We start from the raw sequence: 16,886 nt of genomic DNA, 5'->3' as shown, positions 1-16,886 counted from the left end.
TTGACTTTCTCTGTTGTCTAGCCTGGCATCTCTTTGCATGTCACCCACCAGACTCTGATAGAGCTTTGTTGTCTGACATGCTGTTTGTGTTTGATTTTTTTTTTCCCTTGATGATCTGTGATTGCATAGAAACAAACTCAGCCTGAATGTACAGAGCGAGTCAGACGTCATGCACTGCCCAAGTATATGTAAGAAACGTAATGGTGCATTAGGTATTGTTAACACCCATTATACTTGATTGGTTCCTGGCTTTGACTCGCCCTATAGATATCAACTGAAAACCTGCTCACATCAGTCTGCCACTGGGAGTTGAGTCCAAGACCATTAAAATATGTCTGCTCTGTGTGTGTATGATTCAGGGAAGTGGGGCAGTATCCGAGGCAGTGGGCGTCTCAGTGCCTACAATCCAGACGTGGGCAACCGGCTGGCAGGGAAAGAGTCCCCCCAAGCCAATGGGGGCCCTGCCGAACCATACTTCCTCCGGCAGCAGCGTGCATACCTTTACATCATCGGAGACAAGTCCCAGCTCAAGGTACCTTATAATCTCTCATGATGATGTATTTCTGCATCAGAACCAAAACCGCGTAGTAACCAGGTTACTAGTTCATTCACACTGTGGTATGCATAGAGGCGTAAGACGAACTACAGTTACCATAACGATACTCGTAAATCCACTACAATCCCCACAATACTATGCATATCCAGACTTTACTTGCTTACAGCTTAAGGTTTCCAGGTGTAACTTTCGCTTGTGAAATTTGGTTCCACATTATGTTCATCAGTCTTCAGTGCGTCATGTAGACACTTTGTCTGTAGCGCACACTGTAATGTGTGTTCTTAGAGCGCATGTGCACAACAAAGCATGATGACAGACCAGTACAAATATTTACGTACTAGTTACATTTACAGTACATATACTTAGATAGAATTTTTTTTATGTTCTTTTATGCATAAGAACTTATTAGGAAAAATAATTGTTCCATTTTTTCTATTCTCACTGAGGTACTAAGGGTGCGTCCCAATTGTATACTAATTACTAATACTAACTAGCTTTTGACTATGAACTATGTAGTGTAGATCAAAGTGTCAGTGTTGAGTACAATCAAATATCCAAGATAAAGACTCAGAACCGGTCAGTTTTTGAGTGTGGTTACGATGGATACCGTATCCCACAGTGCAATGTGAAACGGAAAGAAAGGAGCTACTGGAGCCTGGAACAATTAGTAGGAGAAAATGGCGGATAATGATGCGAGGGCAGTGGTGCATGTTGGCATAGCAATGCTTCATTACATCCTGTTAGTAGAAAATGGTTTAGTTTGTTAATATTTTGTGTTCTAACCTGCCAAAGCCATATATGTTAAAATTTGTATATTATCTATACCATATGGTATTATGGTGTAGTATGCAATTGGGACACTAAGGGTACTAAGGTGTTTAAAAAAAAATCAAAGGCACTGCTTTACTGTTGGTCACACCATTTCTGGTGCTTTACATTTCTGTAACTTTTCATTATGTAACTTCTCAAGATTTCTGTTTGGGGGAACATTAGTGTTGTAGCTACCCATAAACTTCATATGGAGTTTATGCCATATCCTTGTTCAGCTAACCTTCTTCCTTTTGTATCTGCAGGGGGGAAAGCAGGACTCGTTTCAGCAGTGGGAGGTGGTGCCCATTGAAGTATTTGACGTGCGGCAGGTGAAGAACAGCTTCAAGAAGTTGATGAAGGCCTGCGTACCCTCTTCTGCCTCCAGTGATCCTAACATGTCTTTCCACCGCTGCCTGGAGGAATCGGAGTGGATGAACCTGGTAAAGCACACGCGCGTGCACACACACTCTCGTTTAGCCTTTTTGTGAAGTTTAGTCAGTTAGAGAGTACATTTTAGTGGCAGGTATGCTTATATTTTATGCCAAACAGTCAATTACAGGAAGTTTTATAGGATCTTAATAGGCTATATAAAATGGTTGCGCAATGGTTAGTAAGCAGTGTTACTGTGTGGATAGACATCTCTGTATGTTTAATTACAGTATTCCAGGGAATATCAGTACATGGAACTAATACAGTAGAGGGATGTTAGTGGACATTAATAGTTTGAAACTAAAATACAGGGGTAATTGCTGTGGAATTATTATTGCAGTTGTATTACAATTCATATATATATATATATATATATATATATATATATATATATATATATATATATATATATATATATATATATATATATATAATTGAGTTCAACAACTAATATGTTATGTCCAAACATTACATTGTTTTCTAGATGTTACATGTTGCTTATTATACCAAGGTCAATGTCTCAATCTTTTGAGACCCCATGTTAAAAATAGAGGCTGTCCTAAAACTTCATTTGTGCTCTACTGGCATCATATTTGCGCAGTGTGATTGGACCCCAATTATCACCACTTGCAGTGTAATTTGTAGACTGTACCAAACTCTCCTAGCACAGAAATCAACATGTTCTAGATCTATTTCAGACCAAACCAAACAGACGCTGATTGTTTTGGTTGCAAGTGATGATATTAATATTAAAGCAACTGTATGTAGCAATTACCTTAGAATAACTGGCTTGTAATGGGGGAAGAGTACACACATACAGTTAGCAACCTCAGATTCAGTAAATGTGTTCCTCTAATTGCTTCTTCTAGTTGATTTAATGTGTGTTTGTATGTATATTGTAGCTACACAGGGTTCTGCAGGTCTCTGTTCTGGTGGTTGAGCTGTTGGACAGTGGGTCCTCAGTTATGGTCAGCCTGGAGGATGGTTGGGACGTCACAACGCAGGTACTGCTCTATTTGCTCTACACAGCCCCTCCTACGTACCGCAGTGTGATGTTAATGCTGTTCTTTTGTGAGACTGTGCCAGCACTAATGTTTCTCTGATGTGTTTAGGTGGTGTCCCTGGTGCAGCTGTTGTCGGACCCATACTATCGGACGTTTGACGGCTTCCGGCTACTGGTGGAGAAAGAGTGGCTGTCGTTCGGCCATCGCTTCAGTCACCGCGGTGCCCAGACACTGGCTGGTCAAAGCAGCGGCTTCACGCCTGTCTTCCTCCAGTTCCTTGACTGTGTGCACCAGGTGCGTGGGTAGAGACGTGCACTTCTGTGCGTTCATGATAATAAACATTTGGCAGAAATTATTGTTTCTAGATAAGGGGGTGATTTAACTGTAAGTGTTTGGTTTTCCTGTGTTTGTGTGTGTGTGTGTTTCCTTTACTAATCTGACATGCATTTGGTTCCTTATCACATGTCGCTGTATAGTAAGACATTTATGAGGCTATTTTGACAGCAGTAAAGTCATTTAAATGTTATTATTTCAGGCTACATAAATGTTTATTTCAGGTGATATTTTGCATCATCATGACAAATTTCTAGGGACTGCAGGAGGGCCAGCTTTATTAGATTCCTAGAAGCTTGCTAGTGACGAAACTGGGATATGTTTGTGTAGTGCATTTGTATAGCATATTTTGCCCAGTGTTTTAGCTGTTATAAACCCTCTACCCTTTCATCTGAACAGATCCATCTTCAGTTCCCTATGGAATTTGAGTTCAGCCAATACTACCTGAAGTTCCTGGCCTATCACTATGTTTCCAACCGCTTCCGGACCTTCCTGCTGGACTCTGACTACGAACGCATTGAGCTGGGTGAGTCACTGTATTAGTCAAGCGGAACTTGGCTGCATGAGGATTAATTTTTAGCTTTCCATGCTATTATTGGTAAACGAGCGGTAAGTGTAGTGTAGCAGGTAACAACAGCACCTTCTCTGTTGTGTACTAATGGTGTATGCACACTACAGCGAAGCAAATCGCCTCCTTTGCCATTTGGGCCCCTTTAGGGCAAGCAGGTTTGTCTGTCTTGAAGAAAGTGTGTTTAGAGTTGTAGTCAAATGCTGTATCCGGATGGAACACTACAGGTTCCATTTCTGTTGCCTTTAACCAATGTTTTTATCACCCGCTGAATGTTGGTATGTGATTGTGGAAAATATATATATAGCCCACCAGTAGGACAATCAATTCCACCCCCCCTCCATGTCTGTATATTCATACTGAGACAGACAGGAAAGTCTGAAATAGCTACAATCAGCCTCTCCTCCATTTTTATAAACTTGAGTTTAGCTCGTGACTTGAGTCATGATGAATCCCTTTCCATGCAGTGCTTCCTGTTTTTGCCTCTTGCTTCGCCTCGTTCGCAGTCCTTTGCGCAAAACATTCACAGGCCTCATAGAAACAATGGGAGAAATGCTTCACTTTGCTGCAGTGTAAATGCCCTGTAAGGTGCAATTCCCCGATCAGACAAGCATGCCACACCACTAATAGTCCTTTTGACAAGACTCTTAATGCTACATTCACCTACCTGTGTAACATTACAGCACAACTCGCTCTGCATGAGACTGTCAGCCAAATGCCAAAAGTATAAATTTACGTTAAATAGAGCAGCTATTTACTTACAAGAAAACATACTTATTTTCTGATCCCCTTTTAGCGTTTGCTCTTTACCTTTAAATGTGTTAACCCTTGGTCACACTGGGTTTTTATCTGCATATCTGCATTCCATTAAATTTGTCAGGATTCACAGTAACAGGTGAATTTCACATATACTACTTTTGCCTGCGAACGTTGTGTAAAATTCAACTTGGGTGACAAACGAGTTTGCATCCCCGACCAAAAGCACTACTGCTCTAGCTGTGTGTCCTATAATGCACGACTGTACTGTCTCTTCTCTGTCTGAGCCCACATGGAGGGAGTGCTGATTGTTGCAGTTTTTATACAGCTCTTTTCGGACAAGATGAAGGTTGTTTACAGTACTGTAATCAAATTCAATAGATCAGTGCTTTCTATATTCTATATTACAGTTGTTGAAGTTAATATATGCTCACAAGAGACCACTGATAAATTAACTTAGGAGTAACTACAGGAAACTGGAAAGATCCTTATTTGGGTCAGGTTTGGGCAAATGATTAATCTGTGGCTTCTTTGTAGGGGTCCTGTATGAGGAGAAGGGAGAGAGGAGAACCCCTCAGGTATGCAAGTCTGTGTGGGATTACATTGACCGCCTGCACAAGAAGACCCCCATCTTCTACAACTACATGTTCTCTCCAGAGGAAGAGGAGGTATTAAAGGCCTTGGTCTGTACTTAGACCAGCATATTTGGAGGGTCATGTCTTAGAACAACTCTTAATTCCTGTTTGTTTGTCTTTAGGTCCTAAAGCCCTACAGCTTCATCTCCAATCTGAAGGTGTGGGACTTCTACACAGAGGAGACGCTGTCGGAAGGGCCGTCCTTCGACTGGGAGCTGGTGCGGGGGAGGGCCGAAGGGCCCACAGAAGAAGCAGCTGCTGACAGACCTGAGACGGCAGCACCCAAATCACAACGGCGTGTGGTCTGGCCCTGTTACGACAGCCTGAGTAAAGTGCTTCCAGATGCCATCACCAAACTGCTGCAGGTTGGTATCACTAGAGGTGGGAAAATAAATATGGACTATATATTAGTGCTTGTAGAACAGAGCACTTCCACAATAGTTTTCTTCATAACCAGGCCTTATATCTTCCCAAATGGATATGATGGACTAAAATATGTCGTTGCACATCTACAACCAAACTGGGTGGTTTGGAAAGCGTGGACAAAAATGTATGGAAACATGAAGAGTTTAAATCCTCCTCTTCTGACAGATTAACTAAAACTCTTTACCTGCTGCTATGTGAGCTGTTTGTTGTTGCTGCGTCACGTTAAGAGCGTGGCTCTAAGCGGAAGTTTTCTTCTTCCCTGGACTTTTCATTCCACCTTAGAGAATGGAGCAGTAAGGTTCTGCTGTTGAAATGTACACACTTTATTTGTGTCACTATTTAAGGTGGAATGGAGAATCAGGGTTAGAAGCCAACTTCAGCTTTTTGTTTTGGCTTCTAAATGGTAATGTGGCAGCACTTAACAGTTTGTCTGCTGCAGCTGAGGATCGAGTCTATTAATGGTGCCTAGAGGATGCCAGATAGCACCCTGCTATAGCAAACCAAAAGATCAGAAGTGGATTGGAACCTTAAAACCTGATACACAATCTATCAAAAATGCCTTGACTGCCCCTGATTATAAATGACTGGATCGGATTGGGACATCCCAATAACACAATCTTTATAGCCAAATATGTAAATGTAGTACTCAGTCTCTTCCTATGTTTGTACATGTGCTGGTGTATAGGATGTGCAAACCCTAGAGGCTGAGCTGGGACACGTCTCTGAGAAGTGGAAGGACACCTGGGACAAGATCAAGGCGACCCAACGCACTGAGACCAAACTGGAGAGCCGGGTATAGATTACCTTCCCACAAACTCCTCTTTGCTAGCAGTTCCTCCAGCTTAGTTCTTAAAAAAAACACTGTGCTGGGGATGTCCTGCACTGCACATTTGAATGTTGTTCGAACCACCAATGCATAATTGTGTAATACGCATTTACTTGATGAGTGCAAAAATAAATAAATATAAAAATATGTAAAAAAACAGAACCACCAAGCTATCTCTCGAAGAATCAACACTACTCATCTCTCCCCAGCACTCGTTCTCCAGCTCCCTCCTGATGTCGTCCAACCTAATCCACCAGAGGCGCTCTCAGGGCATGTACCTGCAGGAAAGCAGTGTGGGCTCTTCCATCAACCTAGCTCTGGACTGTGAGGCCAGCGCCACCTCCACGCCCGCCGCTGGCCGCCCTAGCACGAGCACGCTCTACTCCCAGTTCCAGAGCACTGAGAGTGAGAACAGGTACGTACTTGACTCCCATGGTTAACCAAGAGCACATTCCTTCATTGATCCATCTACTTGAAAAAATATGAATTTTCAAAAAGTGTCCTTTTTTTGTCCTCATGATATTTTATATTTTGTCGTATGTGCTCTTCTATCAGGAGCTTTGAGGGAATCTTGTATAAGAAAGGAGCGTTGTTGAAACCTTGGAAACCACGCTGGTTTGTGTTGGACAAGACCAAACACCAGGTGCATGCATTAACTAGACTTGTTCTCATAGACGGATTTACTGTTGCAATTATTTATTTAACATACATAGATGAAATGACCTAAAGAGGTATGCCACTTTGCAACATTGTTTTTTTTTTTCTTCCTCTGTGCTCAGTTGAGATACTACGACACGAGGCAGGATAAAGAATGCAAAGGTGTCATTGAGCTGGCTGAGGTGGAATCTGTCATTCCAGGCACACCCACGATGGGAGCCCCTAAAAACATGGAGGAGAAAGCCTTCTTTGATGTACGTATTTCTGGTTATCATTATTTGAGATTGTTATGGTTCATGGTAAAGGTAAATTCCACGTTTCTGAATAATTTTAGATTTTGATGTGAAATGGTCCATTAAAGAGAAATGTGCTGATTTTAAGTTCCAGGACTACCAGTGAACCTACACTGATCTAATTTTTAAATGGAATGTATGTAATGGTATATATACAGTGGGGTAAAAAAGTATTTAGTCAGTCACCAATTGTGCAAGTTCTCCCACTTAAAAAGATGAGAGAGGCCTGTAATTGACATCATAGGTAGACCTCAACCAGGAGAGACAAATTCAGAAAATCACAAAAAAAAAAAAAAATGTCTGATTTTTACAGAATTTATTTGCAAATAATGGTGGAAAATAAGTATTTGGTCAACAACAAAAGTTCATCTCAATACTTAGTTATATATCCTTTGTTGGCAATGACAGAGGTCAAACGTTTTCTGTAAGTCTTCACAAGGTTGGCACACACCGTTGCTGGTATGTTGGCCCATTCCTCCATGCAGATCTCCTCTAGAGCAGTGATGTTTTGGGGCTGTTGGCGGGCAACACAGACTTTAAACTCCCTCCAAAGGTTTTCTAAGGGGTTGAGATCTGGAGACTGGCTAGGCCACTCCAGGACCTTGAAATGCTTCTTACGAAGCCTCTCCTTTGTTGCCCTGGCAGTGTGCTTGGGATCATTGTCATGCTGAAAGACCCAGCCACATTTCATCTTCAATGCCCTTGCTGATGGAAGGAGGTTTGCACTCAAAATCTCACAATACATGGCCCCATTCATTCTTTCATGTACACGGACCAGTCGTGCTAGTCCCTTTGCAGAGAAACAGCCCCAAAGCATGATGTTGCCACCCCCATGCTTCACAGTTGGTATGGTGTTCTTTGGATGCAACTCAGCATTCACTCTCCACCAAACAGTTCTACTTTGGTTTCATCTGACCATAAGACATTCTCCCAATACTCTTCCAGAACATCCAAATGCTCTCTAGCAAACTTCAGACGCGCCCGGATATGTACTGGCTTCAGCAGGGGAACAATTCTGGCACTGCAAGATCTGAGTCCCTGGCGGCGTAGTGTGTTACTGACGGTAGCCTTTTTAACGTTGGTCCCAGCTTTCTGCAGGTCATTCACTAGGTCCCCCCGTGTGGTTCTGGGATTTTTGCTCACCGTTCTTGTGATCATTTTGACCCCACAGGCTGAGATCTTGCGTGGAGCCCCTGATGGAGGGAGATTAGCAGTGGTCTCCCATTTTCTGATTATTGCTCCCACAGTAGATTTCTTCACACCAAGCTGCTTGCCTATTGCAGATTCAGTCTTCCCAGTCTGGTGCAGGTCTACAATTTTGTTTCTGGTGTCCTTCGACAGCTTTTTGGTCTTCACCATAGTGGAGTTTGGAGTGTGACTGTTTGAGGTTGTGGGCAGGTGTCTTTTATACTGTTAACGAGTTCAAACAGGTGCCATTAATACAGGTAATGAGTGGAGGACAGAGAAGCCTCTTAAAGAAGAAGTTACAGGTCTGTGACAGCCAGAAATCTTGCTTGTTTGTAGGTGACCAAATACTTATTTTCCACCATTATTTGCAAATAAATTCTTTAAAAATCAGACAATGTGATTTTCTCTTTTTTTTTCTTTTCTCATTTTGTCTCTCATAGTTGAGGTCTACCTATGATGTCAATTACAGGCCTCTCTCATCTTTTTAAGTGGGAGAACTTGTACAATTGGTGACTGACTAAATACTTTTTTTCCCCACTGTGTGTGTGTGTGTGTGTGTGTGTGTGTGTGTGTGTGTATATATATATATATATATATATATATATATATATATATATATATATATATATATATTGCATCCAAATGTTTGTGGACACCCCTTCAAATGTATGTGTTTAGCTACTGTAAGTTGCACTCATTTCAACAAATGTGCACTCATGTTTAAATGCATTCTTTGACACCTTTTGAAAATTTCAGTACGGTATCGGCTCCAAAACTGGTCAAACTCACTGGGTCAGATATGTGGAAGTAGGGGATTAACGGTTAAGAGAGGAAAAAAGATGGTATCGGATTGTTATCGTCAGCAGATACTCAAGGTTGCAGTATCGTTATCTGGATCAAACATGAAAAAGTGGTATCACCCCTATTTACTATCCCACCTGTTGTTCTGTCCCCAAGTTTCTGTAGAGCGAAGCATTTCACATTCAATTTAAATGCCTTTTTATACAGCTAAGAGTGGAATTGGTATGTTGGTTGTTTGTGTGTATTGCCAGTTTATTTACCCGCTGTTAATCAAGCCTCACGTCTTTCTCTCCCCAGCTGAAAACGACCAAACGAGTGTACAACTTCTGTGCACAGGACAGCCAGAACGCACAGCTGTGGATGGACAGTATTCAGAGTTGCCTATCGGACGCGTAGAGGGAGAAGCAGGGGATTAGAGACTCTATTAGTATTGAAAGGATTTCTGCTGGGCCCCTGATGGACATGGCTCTCGGCCAATGACAGGGCTCCCCCCCAAGCAGAGAGGGAGAAGGGGTGTCTGCCTCCGTTCTGTGTTGCGGTATTGGTCTTTGGAAGAAGAAGAAAAAAAAAAGTTGCACCTCACCACATTTCAGTGTTTTTGTTTTAAAAAAATGTGTATAAAAAGGAAGAAAAAAAAATCTAAGAATCCCTTCAGAGACATTTGGTAGTAGTCTAACCACTATACAACCCCATCTGTTGTGCTCTGTGGATACAAGGCATGTCGTCTCCCTTCGTTGGGTCTTAAGGTCTGCGTCTTTTCATGCAAGTCAAAGTCAAATGCAAGTCACGGGCATGCCCAGCAACGACTAATCTCCCTGCCACCCTTCCCTTTATTCCCTCTCCAACATACTGCCAACTATATGAATGCTATGCAGGAGCCTGAAGTTGCCCAGTAAACAGCCACAGCCAAGCATCTGCCTGCCCGAAAGTTCCCTTATAGTTTCAGATCTACACTGTCACCAAGTCACTACTTTGGGTTTCGGTTTTGTGAGCTACATTCAGAGTCAATCAGGCCATAGCTTGTTCAGCACACGCCCACTGCCCTGCCAGCTAAATCTGCTGGTATAATGATATAACGCTTCCCTCTTTGACTACTTGTATTTTGTCTGACTCTTCACAGGGCCATATGTTTGTCAAAGCGAGCAAAGCAGGGTCTCCTTTCAACGGTTCATGAAGGATTTTTTTTTTACGTTACAGTTTACTGATTTCATGTACAGTGACCTATGAAAATAATATCAGTCCTTGCCACAGATTTGCCGATTTTACTTGCGCTAGAATTATTCATTTAACCTCTTGATCAGTTAATCAGAATGCCAGCTGGAGATTATGTTCTCAGATTAGCCTGTTTACAAGCAAAACTATACACAACTCTTGCTAGTTTTCTGTTTCTCGAACACAAGTGATAAGCGCCACTGTTCACCGTGAGAATTTAAGGGATGCTGAAGGAAAAGGAGGGATATATTTTGTTGTGGTGATGATTAATTTATGCACAAAAAAGATGATTGTGTGATTTTTACGGAGAGAAATAAATAGAGAGCAAGAAACGCATATAATCAGGATGGTGGATAGAGGGGTGTCTGGAGCCTCTCTGTTTCAACACATGTCTGTTTACACCGGTCAGGGGCTAGCGACCTGGCTGTCTTGACAAATGAGCCCCATATATTGTATTTGCCCCACATTTCAATGGTTTCTTCCAAATTGGTCCCAATGTACCGGCTTTTCCATATCTATTAAACTGTGTTCAGTACATTCTCACTGAAGAAGCCATCAGTGTATGGGGCTGGACTTAAGGTAGCTCCATCCAGGACCCTCAATGTAACCTGACGAACCTTGTAGTCTTTTACGAGAACTGCTTGGATGAGGCTCAGTGTCCTGTACAGCCAGGCTGCGGTCACCAGGCCCTGTCATTGTCAGAAGCAGTGTTTTAGCTAGAGTCTGTTACCTTCTGTTTTTGAATCCTGTACATAGAGGAGTTTGTATTATTCCTTTTATTCCTTTGGAGAGAGAGCGAGAGGGAGAGAAAGTCTATTTAGCTGGACTTGGTGAAAATGCTAAAAATTGTCATCGTCACCCCCTGTTTCTTTTTTATTACCACCCCCCAACCTGCTTTGTGGTCCCCAATACAAAAACTAACACACATATACATATATACATATATATATATATAAATACATATATATATCTACACACACACATACACACACACACTGTAAAATAGGGTAATACCGCTGTCTTGTTGAGCATAAAATTTGAATTGTAGATTTTTTTTTGTTCTGATAACTCCCTTTTGTATATAATATTCAGATTTCTATGTTTGTTAGTAATTTATTTAACTTTGTCTCCTGAATGACAGTCCTCAAAGTACCACTTAACTTTTCAATTAGTAATTCCAATATGTGCCATTGTTTTTTTTTTTGTTTGTTTGTTTGTTTTCTGCATTAACGTGACTAATGATAACCTTTTTTGAGGGGGGGGGGGTTCAGATATGACTCAAATAAATCCTCAATGCTCTTTTTTCTAACATGGTGGTCCTCTTCCAGTATGGGTCATTTAAGATGTGGAGGAGTATATTGTCTCCTGGGACAAACTGGCGTTATGTGAGAATGATAAGAACAGATGGTTTTGCTGTTAGAGACCCACGTTCACTCACACTCTCACTCTCACTCAAACAGCAGACCTATCGCTGCAATAGATGATAATCCAGCTTCCAGAATATCCTTCAGAGCAAAACTGTATAACCTTTTATTATTTATTTTTATGTTCCTTTCTTTCTTTCTTTTTCTTTTTTTTTTTTAATAGATTTTTTTTCTGAGCCGGGTTCTGTTGTCATTCATGTAATATATTTTTTAGGATTAAAAGAAACACTGTGGGTTTCATTGTCTCTTGACTTTGTTTGTGTTTTTTTTTTTTTTTTTTTTTTTCTCTTTCTCTCTCTTCAACCTCAAAACCATGTTTTACGTTTGTGTCAATCTGTGGTTGGCTGCAGGTTCAGTATGATAGAGATTTCACTGCATCATAATATATTACACTGTCATGCAAGTACCAGATCAAAGTGGCAAATGGACAGGAGGTAGAAACCTAAATACTTTCAATGGAAGTCGATGGGAAAAGATTTAATTCCAAGTCATTTTGGAGAATTTCAGTTCAGACCCAATCATTATAAAATTTTAAAATCAAAAAGTGAAAAACAAAAAAGTTTTTTGCATGACAGCGATTATATGTAATGATTTACTCACATGCATACTTTCTTTTGTAAGACTTGCGTTACCAGAGAACTGGAACTAAAGGGTGGTGAATTTTCTGGTCAGTCTAAGGGCCAGTTTACACTTGGCATTAACGTGTGTTTTTGGATTGGATCACAGTGTAAACACCCCCAAGATGCATTGTGATCAGATCATTCAACCCACATTTTGAGGTCGTCAGAGACAGATCTTGTCCACATTTAATACGAGTGAAAACGGAATGCGTTTGTGATCAGATTCCATCAGAAGAGCAGGAATACGCCTTTTGGGGGAAAAATGGTTTTCTCGTGCAGTGTTTTTTTGTGTGTTTGTGTGTAGATGAGGGCAGTATCAGTTGTGGTTCAAATTGTCACATTTTCAGATGGCGCTGTCACAGGACAGGATCTATTATGCCACATTGTTGTAGAACCACCACTATTGCTCTGAACTCTTCACAATCTCCTGGAGCAGGACAGTTTAGATGAGAACTTGTGTTTACAGAAAGTAAAATGGAAATGATTAGTGTGCAAGCAAAATCAGATCTCCTCTGGTCACGATGGGGATTTATTTTAATGTCAAGTCTAAACCAAATTCAGATATGTCCCCTACTGTTTCCCTTTGAATGTTCTGAATACTTCACAAAACAGTGCCATTCATTACCAGTTTCCTTATATCTTCAGAAAAAAGGTAAAAAAACAAACAAACAACAACTGACATAAAGCATGATAGTTCTCTTGGTAGTAAAAAGCAAGGCTGTACAGATCTTCCTTTCCTGAACACAGATAAGGGGGATGGTCTCTTTATAGTGAGAATGTTTAGAAAGTACACCAGAAAGTACACATCTAAATGGCAAGCCAATCAGAAATCAGTCTTTAGCGTATACGCCCACTCATTCTTTCACATTCATGTAGTTTTACAGCATGTGTGTGTAAGGTTTGACATTGAGAGTGAGAGGATTGAGTGTGTGTGTGTGTGAGGCATGCATGCAATTTGGCCTAAAGGGCCTGTTATAATCTACACATGCTCACACTCACTGAGCATTGTTTGAAGAACTGTACAGCTACTAATTCATGCAATTATCCAATCAACCAGTGGTGTGCCAGCAGTGCAATGCATCAAATCATGCAGATATGGCCCTGTAGCTTCAGGTGATGTTCACATCAAGCATCAGAATGGAGAAAAATGTGATCTTACTTGATTTGGAGTAGCATGATGGTGCTGGATGTGCTGGTTTGTGACTTGTGGTCATCTGGGTTTTTGGCCAAAAACAGAAAGCCGAGGCTGCAGTGGGCAGAGACTCACCAAAACTGGACAACTGAAGACTGGATAAACATAGCCTGGTCTGATGAGTCATGACAATATTAATTCTGTAATATAAATCATATTCTGTGATATTAAATATAATAAAACAATTTCACCCTTTAGTAATTAAGGTATTACAATGCAGATGTATAATCTTTTGTGACACTCATTTAGAATACAAAAATTCAGCGTTGTCTTCATGGTTATGAGGGCACAATCAGAGCAGATAGAAATGTCTGCATACTAAGAAGGATTTCTTTTTATAGTGTGAATTTGATCTGTGGGCGGTGTGGCAGGCCAGGAAGTCTGTGGTCAGAAAGAAGCAGATGACCTGGATGGGTTTGTTTCTTCAGTGTTTCAGTCCTGTGCGGGAATAGGCAAATATTATGGAATTAATTATCCCTCATTCCGACATTAGGAAAGAGGATGCAATGGTTTTGAGTTTTTGAATTTACTGTAGCTGAAATATGGATGTGCATTATATTAGTTCCAGCTCAAAACAAAAGGAGCAGGCATGTCATGGCTGATCTACTACCAGTGGGGTAAGGATGGAAACTTATTAAAGGCTAAAATGGTGGGACACTTGGGATGCTTGGGAGAAGATTCATTGTCTGACAACCGGTTAAGTGTATAGAAGCACTTATATACAACTGCTTGTTTCAGCTCTGGTCTTTTAACACGTGCATGTGTTCTTTCATGGCTAATGTATTGTATATCTTCTGAATGTGCTCGTCTGTCTCATCATTGATGGAAACACTGTCCTGTACCACCACCTGCTGGGCTGGGTGTATCTGTGTAGCATCATCTGCTCTGTCAGCAACTGCAAGTTTACTACCACGCTGCTATCATAGATTAAGACCCAGATTAAGTCTAGTCATGGACTAAATGTTTCCGTTCAGGCTTAAGCTTAATCTAAGTCCGGGGAACCGTCACTTTACCCCACATTCTCACTAGAGATTCTGTTTTTAAAAAAAGATGGTCCAGGGAAGTGATCCTAGGGGTTTCTAGATCATATCACTGGTCCAGTCAGCTTTGAATCCGGTCTTTAATGAATGATCTGTCTGCGCCTACTTCTGCTTTAGGCTAGCTTTGAATTTGTCTGTTTTAATATGCAGTTTCATACAGATTGAAAATGTAAATGGATATTTTGAACAGTGCTGATGTTTGATGATGCATTTTTTTAAACTCTAGGAGAGCACAATGTTTAGGCATGGCTGGACTGCTGCACTAAATCACCTACGTGTATTTTATTAATGTCACTGCATGTGCAAGTCTGATCCAGGTTGTTGTAGTTCCATATTCTATGCATCAGTGTATTTGGCATTGGCAGATACATGTGAAAATACCAGATATCAGCCTCATATTTCTCATGTTCAAGCATCTCTTCTGAGCACCTTGTTCGGGGAACCGCTGCCCTGCCTGATGAAGCTTGCTTCCTGCTCTTACACGCCCTGTTTACCTAATGAAGGGCTTGTAAACTGGTTCCTTAAGTGCAATGGTTTACGTATTTGTTTAAGAAGACAGGGACCTGGGGTAGTGGGTTGGATTCTCACTCTGATCACTGTCTGTAAAGAGTTTGGTGTATTCTCCCCATGCCATGGTAGATGAGCCTCACACTATGAAAAAAAGACAGGAAAAAGAAGATTGTAAAGAATGTCACCCTCTTCTAAACCTTCAGCAGACTCTGCCCTCCAGTCATAATAGTAGAGGAACAAAGCAACGGCCAAAACATTAGGCGATGTCACAGGCTGTATTAGTACTGTTAGGACCCTCTAGCAGGAACCCCAGTAGACTTCAACTAGTTAAAAATGCTGCAGCCAGGGTTCTTACTAAAACTAGAAAATATAACCTTATCAGTCCAGTCCTGTCAGCACTGCATTGGCTTCCAGGAAAATTATATTAATTATAAAAAAAAATATTATATTAACATACAACGCCCTACATAGCCTTGCTCCTGATTAATCTTTATATACACGTAATTTTGTAATAATTTAGCATTTAATTTGATATCACGGCAACACACACGTACTGCCAAAGCTGTTAAATATGAAAAACCTTCACGTGAAGATGAACTTTCTGTTTCGTATTCGCCAGCTCTGTATTCCAATAATCCGTCCGTCCTTAAAGACGCAGCAGCTCATGCCTTTTCTGATTGGCTGATATAATACAGTGTCTCAAACCACACAGTGTCCCCTTGTGCTACCTAGCTACCTTCCTAGCTACCTAGCAGCAGTCCTGCTGTGTTTAAAACACACGGTGTCCGAGGTTAGTGTACTTGTGTGCGGTTTGGGACGCCGTGCGAATTACAGCGTCTCCAGTATTTCGCTTTATTTATTTTTTTTAATGACTAAAGTTACAAATATGAATTATTTTATTTGTGTTTTACTTGTATATTTATAACGTTGCCGATTTGTTATGGCTGGTGTTTTTGTCTTGTAAGCGATGGCGCCGTTGCTAGGTTACATGTGTGCGGCGGAGTAATACATGAATCGCTTCGGTCAGAAATTATTAAAATAAAATTGTGGAAAAAAAGTGAAAAGATGAACATATATTTCAGATGAAAATCTTTTTTTTTTTTTTTTTACATTTTTATAAATTAATACTCTGGACAAAAAAAGCTTGGTTTATATGTCGGATTTATATTTTTGTCCAACGATGGACCCTCTGAGGTGGATACTTGAGGGTAGAGAGGGTTTTTTTTAGCTAGATAACTCTGTATATCACTCAAGTGCTTTGTTACACCGAGCTAGGCTGCAGCATCAGGACTGACCGGGCACTGTAGGGATTCGCAGCCTGTATGACGTTGCATTGGCGTAATGCATGCTGGGAATTGTAGTCCTGTTGATGGATGAAACACAAAGGCATAACAAAACATAAATTCTGCCAAAACTATCAGGTGGAGGGAAGCAGGCTGTCCTACTTAACATACTGCAACGGCAAGATAAAATAGTAGGTGTGATGGTGACCGGTATTTTGAAGCTGTCCTAACGTTTCCTACCGTGATCGACTTCACACACAGAGAGAGAGAGAGAGAGAGAGAGAGAGAGAGAGAGAGCGAGAGAGCGAGAGAGAGAGAGAGAG

The 16,886-nt window shown here is 41.0% G+C and overlaps 1 protein-coding gene across 6 annotated transcripts in view; it reads left to right on the top strand.

The window, feature by feature from the left end:
* Nucleotides 1–12,156, top strand: part of sbf1 (SET binding factor 1) — a 75,377-nt gene extending 63,221 nt beyond the window's left edge. For all 6 annotated transcript variants that reach the window (XM_072673016.1, XM_072673014.1, XM_072673011.1 and 3 more), the window contains 12 exons: nucleotides 360–532; nucleotides 1,630–1,806; nucleotides 2,698–2,799; nucleotides 2,908–3,093; nucleotides 3,532–3,658; nucleotides 4,994–5,124; nucleotides 5,214–5,456; nucleotides 6,203–6,310; nucleotides 6,553–6,758; nucleotides 6,899–6,986; nucleotides 7,123–7,254; nucleotides 9,580–12,156. In XM_072673016.1, the coding sequence (XP_072529117.1) occupies nucleotides 360–532; nucleotides 1,630–1,806; nucleotides 2,698–2,799; nucleotides 2,908–3,093; nucleotides 3,532–3,658; nucleotides 4,994–5,124; nucleotides 5,214–5,456; nucleotides 6,203–6,310; nucleotides 6,553–6,758; nucleotides 6,899–6,986; nucleotides 7,123–7,254; nucleotides 9,580–9,678 (1,772 nt within the window). In that variant the 3' untranslated portion in view covers nucleotides 9,679–12,156. The remainder of the gene's footprint in view (nucleotides 1–359; nucleotides 533–1,629; nucleotides 1,807–2,697; nucleotides 2,800–2,907; nucleotides 3,094–3,531; nucleotides 3,659–4,993; nucleotides 5,125–5,213; nucleotides 5,457–6,202; nucleotides 6,311–6,552; nucleotides 6,759–6,898; nucleotides 6,987–7,122; nucleotides 7,255–9,579) is intronic.
* Nucleotides 12,157–16,886: the final 4,730 nt, after the last annotated feature.

Source organism: Salminus brasiliensis, chromosome 2, assembly GCF_030463535.1.
Source record: "Salminus brasiliensis chromosome 2, fSalBra1.hap2, whole genome shotgun sequence".
Lineage (NCBI taxonomy): Eukaryota > Metazoa > Chordata > Actinopteri > Characiformes > Bryconidae > Salminus > Salminus brasiliensis.
This window is presented reverse-complemented; position numbering and strand designations above follow the sequence as displayed.